Genomic DNA, 11,640 nt, shown 5'->3' with positions numbered 1-11,640 from the left:
TAGCTGGTGAGCAAACAGACTTCCCTCCGAAAACAGCAGGCAAGAGGAGAAAAGCAACCTCACCCAAGGCCTGACAGTGAGCTTGCTGCAAGTCAAATTTAAAGAGTCCTAGATTCTCTCTTCCCCATGTTGCTCTTGCTGATTTTACTGAAACCTGCAACAGAGCTGTTTATCCACCTCATGAAATTACATAATTAAGCCCTTATGAAACTGTCAACAAGCAATACAAGGTAAAGATATGATGGCAATGCTAAAGCATCTGCACAAATCCATAACTTCTAGCTGCTACATCAAGCATTCTCTAGAGGTGCTCACATTTCTGGATAAGGCAGCAAATACACTGAAGGTTGACTGAATGTAACAGTACTGAATAAGATGTGAGAAGCAAATGAAAGCCATAGTACCAAAGATAGACTGTGGTTGAGTTCTTATTGCATCTTCTTATAGCCAGACAGTAGACTCCTAAAACTTCCAGAACTTGATTTTTCACAGAACTACTCGGGCTTGCTCTGTACATTCAGATCTGGGTTGCACAGATCTGCAAAAGGATACAAGAATCTAACACAGAAATTACACAGGATTTAGACACTGAAGTACAAACTCACGTAACAGCCTCATTCTTCTTCACATCATACTGGAGGCACTGAGGCATCAATGGATGCCACAGTTTTTAACATAAAACATACAATCAGAAGAGGTGGCCCAGACTGACCTCTACTGAATTCAAATTCACATGTCCTGCCTCTGAAAACAGTTTGCACTAGGGAAGACAGTACATTTGTCTGGGATTTAGAAAGGATGGATGAGTACTCTGTTCTCATTGCTGAGCTTTTCCTTCAGGTACAGCACAACAAGTAGTAATAATAATATTTGTAAGGCTAGAGGGCAGAAGGCAAGAACATGCATAACAACTAGAGTCTCAATGTGAGGGTGGAATGCTTGAAGTTTTCACAAGCAAAGAAGAAAGCTGAATTTGGATCTTTTAAAGCCCATGGGGGTTGTTAACCACTTGGCTATTAAATAAATCACTGATATTTGACTCCTTGGTTTATTTCTGAAGTAGTTTGCCTCTCCTTTCTCCAGAATTCAGAACTATAATTTAATTATTGGTAGCACTAAATATTGATTGTATTTCATCTTTTGCCGTTACTCTTCAGAGTGCATGGCGACCTTGCAGGATTTATGCCATGGCACAATTCTCCCATGCACTACATACAACATTTGCCTTTATATTTAGGAATGTGAACACTGTTAGTCAACCAAATGCCACAAGTTAGCCTCTGGATTACAGACTTTGAATCCTGGGTGTCCTGTTCCTATTCCCCCTGCAGAACTAAATGGTAACAACAACAAAAAAGTATGAAGTATCAACTTCTGCCAGCTTCGATCCAGTTTTTTAATCCCAACTCCTTCCATTCCAACTTCCATGGAGAACAGACCCTTCTCACTTCTTCAGCCTAAGTATAGAAGAAGCCTGCCTTGCATTCAAATACAAGGGGTCTTTTAAGGATGCAGAAGGCCTGGCAGTAGAAGGTGTGATGCAAATTAAATAGCAGCTGCAAGAATGGTTTACCACATGGGAATGAAGTGAACCAGCCAGGCCTGTCTTGGAAAGATGGGGAGAGCTTGATCCTTTGCTTGTTCTGCCTACATCTCAAACTATGACAGCGTGTTCATGCAGAAACCCATGGAATTCTCTGTGCTCAGCACAGTGAGTAACGTATATTTCACAATTAATGCTGAGCTGACGCAAATTAAGTGGTGTTACACAGAAACTTAGAGCTGGCATCCAAATTCAGTACAGTTGTAGATGAAAGAGCATACTTTAAAGAAAGATATCTCAAATATATCTATTTCCAGATGATGGTAAAGATTACCTTTCTTTTAGAGAAAAAAAAACAACAGTTAATTCATATGTATTTCTGGAGATGTCAGCACTGACTGTGTTTTGAGACAAAATTCTCAAGGCCAGTATCTTATTAAAGCCACATTTTTGCATCACGTAGCATGTCTCATCTCCATCCAGTTCTCAGACATGAAAGCATTGTATTTGGCCTTTGCATTTCAGACGTATCATGTCTGTGCGAGGCCTGGGTGTATTGCAGTGAAGCCAATAATGCACCTCAACCTTTTAAGTTCAAATTTAGCCTTTTTAGCACTGACCTTCCAATCTGGATAGCAGCTGGCTGATAAGTCTTACTAAACGTACCTTTTCTGTAGCTGCCAGTTCTGGACAGGGAGCTTCTCACGGCTCAGGGCTTGGGAAGGATGCTATTCTTTTTTTATCTAAAACAAAACACATGAAGGAGTGTATGTAAGGTTGAAGCAACATTTTATGTGTTTATGAATACTGGCCAAATCAGCAGCAGTAAGTAAGGGCTACGGCTGCCCCCTTATAGTGCAGGGAGGTCTGGAACCAGCGGATGGACCACCGGCCAGCCGTGGGACTGAGCCCTGGACACAACTGGCTATGAAATGTCCTTCAGTGCGCATTTTGGGCTGCTGGTTAGCTTGCAGCCTGGGCCAAAACAAGCAATTAACACGGCTGAAATTAAAGCTCAGGGCTGTTTGTTGGTCACTCCTGTAAACTACGCTACGACTGGAGGACACCTACGAATCCTGTTTTCTTAAACAGGACAATGTAAGCCCCATACCTTGTGCAAATACACCGTTGCGGTACCGCAGCCTTGCAGCACACGCGCCGCCGGGTTACGGGTCGGGCAGGAAGGCTGCTGACTGCCATCACCACCTCAGCGGCTCGGGCCGGCCCCGGACAGCGCGGGAAAGCGGCCCAGGGGAGCAGCGCCGTCAGCCAGCGCGCGCCCCCACGCAGACGCCTCTTCGGCACGGACCCCGCCGAGCGGCGCTGCCTGCCGCCCTCCCGGCACGGCCCTGACGGGAAACCGCCATCCCCGCTGCCATCCCCGCTGCATTCACTCCCGCAGCCAGGCCCATCCCAGGCGGCCCGACCCCGCCCCGCCGCGCCGTGCCGTGCCACACGCGCCTCGCGCCCGGCGCTCGCCACCGCCGCACGGACCTCACGGGCCTCACGTCCCCCTGCAGCCGCCGCGCGCCCCGCCCTCCCCCGCCTGCCATTGGTGGGGGCGCGCCGCGCACGGGCTCAGCACGCTCCTCGCGGCCCCTTCCGCCAGGGGCGGGGCGAGCGGCGCGGAGGAGCCAATGAGAGCGCGGAGGGGGCGGGGCCCGAGGTCGGACGGAGGCCGGGGTCGGACGCGACGGTAAACAGTCGCGCGGGTCGGACGCGACGGTAAACAGTCGCGCGGGGCACGCGGCGCGGGGCGCGTGGAGGTGGCCGTGTTGGCCGGCGGCAGGTGAGCGCGGGGCGAGCGGACGGCTTCGCGGAGGCGGCACCCGGCGCTCCGTGCGGTGGGACGGCGGGCTGCCGGTGCTGCAGGAACGGGCCTCCGCGGCGGCCTTTCCGGCCGGAATTCGCTTCGACGCTTTGCGGGGCGCCCGGCCTTCCCTGCCGGCCGTCCCAGCGTGTGCAGAAATGCCCGCCGTGTGGGAGGGCTGCGGCTGCGGCGGCTGCTGCTGAGAGCCCGCCGCGTTTCTGCTGCGTCCAGCGGGGATGGAGGTGGGAGCGGCGCCGTGCCTCGGGGGGATGGAGGCTGAACTCTGCGCTGCGCTTGGAGGGAAAGTAAACGGGTCAGCAGGGCTTCGTAAGAATGAGCGTGCTCTTAGAGCCGGCGCTTCAGCATAGACGAAAGGAAAAGGTGTGATTCTTCTTTTAGTAACCCGACTTTTCATTTTCTGTAAAGATCTGTATTGAGCTTTATCTCTTGAGCCGCTTGTCTTTGGATTGCTCCGCTGAGCTGGGCTGCATGCTCTGAGAGTATGGAAAGTGATTCTCAGCACCGGGTGCAGAAAGACTGTGGTCAAAGTCAGCGGCAGGTCGGTGAGAGGCTTCAGAAGGGACTCGGGGATTGCTTGGAGCTGAAGGCTGTAAGCAGATCCATCACCTCAGCAGAGCATTGGGGCTCTTGCGTTTTTCCTCCGTGTCATAAGTACTTTGTCTCTCACTTTTGCATAGGTAGAAGGGAAAGTTCAGCGGTGGCTCGTGTGCTTGTGGATCTGCTCGCTCTTACACCCCAGGTCTTATTTCTTCCTTTTGTAAACGCTTCTGTTGGCAATGACCTTAGTAACCTTGAGCAAGATATGGTTAAAATAAACAGTAGCATGTTGGCCAGTCTTAATCAAGAGGAGAAAAAAAAAAAAAAATAGGCTGCCGGCTGTGCTTTGAAGGCATCTCCCTGTCCAAAATAAAGTGGTGTGATAAGTAGAAGAAAAGGTCAGATGTGGAGAATTCCCTGACGTGTTTACTGTCTGAGTGCTCATCACCTTGTTTTGTTGCGGTCAAGGAGAATTCTGTGCTGTGTAATGCAACTCTGCCTGTTTCATTTGTGATATTTAGAGCAGGTTAATAATAGCTCGTATTGAATCTGTGCAGCAAAAACAGGACTTGTTTTGGCATCCAGTCTTCCAACAGTCCTTTTACAGGCAAGTGGGGGACTGTTTTTTCGCGCCTTGTTTGTCAGGCATTTGTGTTTTGTCAGTCAGTGGAGATGTGTGGAACTAAAGCAAAGATCTAAAATTCCCACTTCTTGTGTACCTGAAGTGTTTGATGCGCTTCTCAGCATAAGAGATAGAAGTAGATGTGGTCTCAGGGCTGTTCTATGTTGTGCAGGTAGTATCTTTTGCTCATGAAGTTCTCTTACTGTGTTTGTTCTGCCTCTACAGTTTCTCCTCTGTTTTTCTTCTTTTCTTTCTGTGTGTGTGGATTAGATCTTCGTGTAGCTTCTTTGTTGTCATTCAGGTCTGCTTTTTAACCAGCCATATACCATGCTTTTTTGATGTGCTGAGCAAATGTACTGTAAAAGGGCTTAATGTAGTATTTGGAAATGTCATAGCTCTTCTGCTATCTAAATTATGCCATTTGGGAGTATTAATTCCTCATTTCAGTCTGATACAATCCAAGTGCTTAGTGATCGGGACTAGGAAAGATTGGATAGTAGGCTGCAAGTAAAATGATTCTTTCTTTCTGTGAGCTCCTGAAGTGCTTTGTGATGGAACCCTTTGTTTTTCAGTTTGTACCCATTGCCTCCTGTCCTGGCTCTGAGCACTGCTGAAAAGAGCCTGGCTCCATCCTCTTTGCACACACATATCAGGTGTTTGTACACACTGATAAGATCCCTGTTCAGCCTCCTCTAGGATGAACAGTTCCTACTGTGTCTCCTCTTAGGAGAGGTGCTCCAGTCCTTTAATCTAGCTTAGAAGCCCTCTGTTGGCCTCTTCCTGTGCGGTACGTCCATGCTTCTTTTGTACTGCAGTGCCCAGAACTGGACCCAGCACTCCATGTGCAGCTTCACAAATGCTGAATAAAAGGGATGGATTGCCTCTTCTACCCTCCTGGCAAGACTTTGCCTAATACAGCCAATGATAGGATCAGCCTTCTTAGCAGCAAGTGCATGTTGCTGACTCATATTCAACTTGGTGTCCGCTAGGACCCCCAGGCTCTTTAATGCAGAGATGCTTTCCAGCTGGATGGCCCCAGGCGTTGTTCTTCCCCAGGTGCAGTACTTCACACTTCTCTTTGTTGAACACCGTGAGGTTCCTGAGGATCAGGAAGACTATATCCACTGCTCTCCCCTCATCCATCAGTTGGGCATTTTGTTGTAGAAGCTTACCGGGTTTGTAAAGCATGACTTCCCCTTGGTGAAGTCCTGCTGACTATGTCTGATGATTTCCCTTCATGCACTTGGGAATGGTTTCATCACCTTTGGGATCAAGGTGAGGCTGACCAGCCTGTCATTACCTGGGTCATCCTTGAAGACAGGACTAACATTTGCTTTCCTCCAGTCTTTAGGCACTTCTCCCTGTTGACATAATTGACCATAGATTCGTGAGTGGATCCCATCAGGGCCCAAGGGCTTCTGAATGTCCAGTTTGCTCAAATATTCCCTCACATGATCATCTTCCACCAAGGATCCATCTTCCTTGCTCCAGTTTTTCAGTCTGGTCTCTGGGATCTGGGATTTCTGAAGGCTGGTCTTGCTGAGGCATAGAAGGCATTCAGTACCTCAGCTTTTCCACTGTCATGTGTAACCAGGTCTCCTGTTTCCCTCAGGAGAGGACCCACATTTGCCCTAGTCTTACTCTTGTAATTGGTGTACTTGTAGAAGCCCTTCTTGTTGCCCTTGGCATCCCTGCCCAGTTTCAATGCCATTTGGGCTGTAACTTTCCTGACTCCATCCCTGAGTTCTCTGACCATCTCTGTATTTCTCCCAGATTACTGTCCTTGCTTCCATTGTAGGCTTCCTTTTTGTTGCCAGGTCTCCTGGCAATTTTACCTGTTGTCCTTTTTGTTGAGATGAATTGCTCTTGAGCTGGAAAGTGGTGATCCTTGAATGTCAACCAGCTGTCTTTGGTGCCTCTTCCTTCCAGGACTCTATCCTATGAAACTCTACCAAGCAGATCTGTGGAAGAGGCCAAAGTCTGTTCTGAAGTGTAGGATAGTGAGCATGCTATGCATCCTCCTCACTGCTCTAATTATATTGAATTCCATCATTCCATAGTCACTGCAGCCATAACTGCCTTTGATCTTCACTTTCCCAATAAGCTCCTCCTTTTTGGTGAAAATGAGATAAATTTGCGTTTTCTTGAAGCATTCTCTTTTGCCTACAGACCTCTTGTTGCATCCTATATTCTTCTTACGGAGAGGTTCTGACACAGCCAGTAGGAGAATCATTACCGGTGCCCAAACTATGTGAGCTAAGGGGTCTATGAATAGCCTGTTGTGTAAGTTTCTAAATTTGATCATAACCCTAGTTTCCAGGGCAAGGTTGAAAGGCACGGGATCTGTATAGATAAGTACACCTCCAGAATCAATAGTGGGAGGCTGTGGTGTTTGACCTGCTGTTCACAATGATAACGGAGGGGTTATGATCACTGTGCAAGCAGAGAATGCATCTGTGCCACCTGAAGGTGCGTGTACGGAGTGCTCTTCCTGGCTCCTTAAAGTAATGACTTGAGACATAATATGCACGGTTCTGTCTCTATCTACAAAAAAGCTTATAAGAAAAAGGTCATCTTGCACACAAGAAGATAGATTTACAGTAAAGTTACAGGATGTATATAGTTTTCCAGTAAGCTATAATTAAAAAGTTTTGGACTGAAAACCTTTGCTGGTGCATCATTTAATCCCTTAAATATGTCTGTTAACAATATACCAGTAAGATACTTGGCAAACTGGTCATGAATCTGAGTTTTTTTCTGCATTACTGGGGAGTTATACAGTAAGGATTGTTGTGCTCAGAACAGGGATTCTCTTCCCAACTCCAGCACTGAGGTGCTGTGTGACTTTGGGTAAATTATTTGCTATCTTCTAAAATAGAGAACTTTCAAATTAATCTCCTTTGTGTAGCTCTTGGAGACCTACTAGTGAAAGTCTAGATGTGCCTTTCAGTGAGAAGGGAAGAACTATTTTCTCAAGAATATCATCTTAAGTAATGATGTATTCGAGTCTAAAAGAATCTCACTTGTTTATGAAACATAGCTTTGTATTGGTTTCCAGTTCCCATATTGGATTCTGGGTGCTTTAAGACAGTTAAAACTTGAAATAAAGACAATTACAATATGAGAGCATATGGAGGGAGAGGGGGAGAACCCAAACAACCCGAATCAGTGGGCAACCTTGTTGATTACTTGTGCAGAGCTTCATGCTAGGGGGCTGTGCAGTATCCTCATGGCATCCAGCAGGGAGCTGAGCTTTGGTGATAACTTCTGTCTGGCTCTGAGAGAGCGCAAACATCTGGATTTGGTCAGCAGAGCTTTTGCGTAACATTTTTATAAATACTACAAGTTAGAAATCTTACAAATCGTGGCTGTTGTGTGTTGTGGGAAAACATTGTTTTTGAAGGGATACTTCATGGTGGCACTGATACGAGGGATGCCTCAGAACTTGTCAACTCTGCAAACTGGCAGATGGGCCACAGTGGTGCCTCACAGGATCAATGAGGATTAATGTAATTATTTGTGAAACTAAATTAGGTGGTAGCGCAACAGAGCTTTTGATCCATTTTTCGTAAGAACAGCTAGTGAACAGTCTGCTGCTTTTGTTTGTACCACTTCAGTTCCCAGAGGAAGATGGACTGCAAGGGCTTCTTTGCCCTCAGTGTTGGGTGAAACGGGGCTTGGAAAAAAGTCAGCCTCATAATTCCAGTGTCAAAGGCCAGTGGAGTAAAACAGCTTTGATTTGTCCCTTCCTTGCATGTACTTATCACCTAGGAACATGGCAGAGCTCAGTCTTGGGGAAAAGCAAGCGAGCATGGCCTTAAAATCAAAGACAAAACTGCTTCAGTGCAGTGGGGAACAGTTTGTGCCTGGGACAGAATTTATTAGTGTGTTAAGATGTATGGAGGGAAGTAGAACAAAGTGGCCAGTAATGAGGGAGTGCACTCCCTTCCTAGGATCTTAATTGTGAGTGAATTATTTCTAGATCATGATTGTGGTAGAAAGAGCTGCTGCACACTCCAGGCATGTGGCTGCGACTGTGCCTTTGCATGACCCCAGACAGCGTCCAGAAAGAAGTAAATAGAGCAGTCGGTCCGGAGCATTCACTTTGCATTGATGTCTGTGCCTAAAATAAGGCAGGTTGTGCTTGCTTCTAAAGTATCCAAGTATTTTATTATTATTATTTTTTCACTCTTGCATTGTGTATCAAGCCATTTATGGGGAGAATTGTTCATGCTGGATTTTGAACTGGCTGTCTTTTGCCATAAATGACTGTGAAGCTTTCTGAATTTTGGTGGAAAGATATGTTTGTCTGCCAAGCAGCCAATTCTGTCAGCGTACGTATCGCTGTTACAGTGATTAGAGAGTAAGCAAGTTCTGCTTTTTGTAGGCGTTTGTCTGAATTGCATTGGCAAATTCTTTTGTACAACAGTAGTTTTAAAAGCTCTTTCAGAGACTTGGCTTTGACTCAGGCCTCCTTAAGCTGAGTTCTTCCATGTGGCAGGAGCAAATATAGGAGCTCCTGGTCCTGTTATAGGTTGGATCTTGGAACAGATTTCTCTTGGAGCTGAAGTGCATATGAGATATAGAGAGCAGGAAGAATGAAAGAGAAGCAGGTTAGGTCTTCAGCTCAGTTTAAAGGATGACGAGGATGAAGGCAACCTCCTCTTAAAATGCTGTTTTCTCTGTGCCCAGTGTGGTTGAAAACTGGGTCAGCTGCGACCCAAGGAATCTAGCTACTGAAAATCTGTCCAAGCAGAGACCTGGAAATCTGGTATAAAAGGGGTTGGTAGGCACGTATGTGATGGAACGGAAAAAAGCTGTGAATGAAGGGATCACATGAAAGGGCTGTTATGGCAAAACGTGAAAAGAAATGGAAGAATCTGAAAATAGGATAGATTACAGAAAAGCTTAATGAATACTTATTTTGCAGTTTCAGTCTACTGGTAGATCTGTGGCCACATAACAAGTGTACTGATTAGCTGGTGATCTATATCTTGTTTTGTGGGATCTGTACCTTGTGGTTGTGGGAATTTAGTTGTGTTTTTTGGTTATTTGTTTCATACTGGTACCACAATCATACCTCTGTGTGGTTTTATCACTGATGCCAGGATTATAGCCCTTGTGTAGATACAACCAAGATAGCAGCGATTGCAGTAATGGAAATAATGAAGTGGCGGACCACACGGAGACTGTTTAAATCATTTTCTTCATGAGCATGTAATTGTTGTCTGCCTTACTGTAATTTGTTTAAAAGAGAAATTGGAGAGAAAGAAGGCGGTTAAAATTTTGTGGAGACCTGGGGGAAATATGGGCAACTGCAAAGCTACTGCATAGCAGTGTGTATATGTGGAGTCAATTCAAACAAACAGTAGATGAGTTTCCTTCTTGTGTGGATAACATACTGTTGATGGCAGAGAAGTAATTCCCTTAGCAGACTTTCAAAAAAAAATAGTTTCGGTGTTTTTTTGTACAACTAGAAATCTTGGATTAATTTTTGTCTTATGCATTTGTATGTATAGATATGAATAAGATTTTTGGCTGTTCAGGATTACGGGGGGGAAAAAGTCTAGAAGTTGTACTAGCCTGTATGTTTGTAGAGCACCTGCTAGCATGGGGAAGAGAAGGGAGACAGATGGAGAAATGTTTTGAAACCAGCATTTGTTAGTTAGCTCTCTGTTGTGAGGCTGTTTGTTACTGTGCTTAGTGTCATGTTATACTTGCTAGTCTTGCAGTCCAGTAGTTGGCATGCTGATAAAGGAAGGAAATGGTGCTTTTCATTGAAGGAAAGTGGTTTGCTAGGTGGGTGGGTGTTGCACACAGGAGCATCCCAGGCAATTTGCTTTATTACATGGTTTAGTTGTGTGGCATTACAGTAGGGTTCAAAGTCTCACGTGATGTCAGCAAGCTGTTTACCTACCAGTGTGGTATCTAACCCGTATCAGCCCCTCTGCCTTCTCTCTGGCCCTCTGTGGGTCTTGTCTGATGTCTGTGGATGACTTTGTTCTAGTCTCCTCAGTCACATGCTGCTTGTAGGTGTGAGTGCTTTCCCTAGAAACTGGAGAACTGTGACACAGCCTATGCTGGGAGAGTAGCTCTTGATGGGCATTTGTCAGCTCCCTTTGATACAGCTTTGCAGGCGCTCTGACAACTTGTGCAGATGTGATGACTTGTGTGTATGCATACAGAAAGTGCCTCCTCTGCCAGTTCCAGATAATGAATCTTCAGGGGACAAGTCAAGTGTAATACAGACATCTATGCTGGAACCAATTCAGTTTGAAATGACTCCTTTAAATAACTTTGATAAAGCTTGCTTGTGCTGTTTTTTCTTGATTTAGAAATAGCATGAATAGAGCTTAGTGTAAGGAAAAAAATCCCTTCAGCCTACATGAGGTATCAATCTGTGTTATACTGTTGGGGTTACATATTAGTCTTCTGCCTTGTAAGTGCATGCTTCCAGTTTTGATATTTCCTGTTTTTACTTGTGCTTATTGCTTTTCTATGGGAGAAAAAAAGAATTCTAATAATTCCTGGCTATTTTTTGTGTGAAGTCTTTTTTTCCCCTCAATTATCTAACACGTGTTTTTTCTCATCTTTCTCATTCTGGCTGCAATAACTTCATTAGTGTCTACTTTGTGTCATTTTCAGGATAATTAACCAATGTGCCCTGCTAAATGAGGGATCTACAAAACTAGGTATGCTGGGACTTCTTCCAATTGTGAAAAATGCCTCCAGTATCAGTTCAGTTTTAGTTGTACTTCTTAGCTGCATAGCTCTTGACAAGAGGTGAATGTTCCTTCTCCTGATGCCTAGTGCTGAAGGAGCAATCATTGCATTTTTTTCCTCCTCTGCCTTTTCCTGACTTTGCTTTGTGGAAGGCTACTGCTTGGTGCTCAAAAGATGAGGAACTGGAAGAAGATGGCTTAGAGGTGCAAACTTGTTTAAGAAAAGAGAGTATGGGCTCATCTTTGGAAACGTGCTCCTCCTCCTTAGCCTCTGTGTCAGTGAATGTCCTTGGAGGGTGCTGGATTCTGCAGCTGGGATGGGGCAATCCTGGATGTGTGAGGGTTCCTTTGAAAGTTATGCCTCCTGTTTTATTATGTTGGCCCC

The 11,640-nt window shown here is 45.6% G+C and overlaps 1 protein-coding gene across 3 annotated transcripts in view; it reads left to right on the top strand.

The window, feature by feature from the left end:
* Positions 1-3,118: 3,118 nt before the first annotated feature.
* Positions 3,119-11,640, top strand: part of COQ8A (coenzyme Q8A) — a 31,593-nt gene continuing 23,071 nt past the window's right edge. The window contains exon 1 of one of the 3 annotated variants that reach the window (XM_031598309.2): positions 3,119-3,239. Coding sequence is in view for 1 of the 3 variants with exons in the window: in XM_031598293.2 (XP_031454153.1) it covers positions 3,687-3,734 (48 nt within the window). In the remaining 2 variants the exon portion in view is untranslated. Of the gene's footprint in view, positions 3,333-3,352; positions 3,735-11,640 lie in introns of those variants that run through there. The other 2 variants (XM_031598302.2, XM_031598293.2) reach the window with 2 other exon arrangements.

The sequence above is a fragment of the Phasianus colchicus genome, chromosome 2 (assembly GCF_987193195.1).
Source record: "Phasianus colchicus chromosome 2, bPhaCol1.hap1.1, whole genome shotgun sequence".
Lineage (NCBI taxonomy): Eukaryota > Metazoa > Chordata > Aves > Galliformes > Phasianidae > Phasianus > Phasianus colchicus.
The sequence above is the reverse complement of the archived record's forward strand: the minus strand, read 5'-3'. Positions and strand labels throughout refer to the sequence as shown.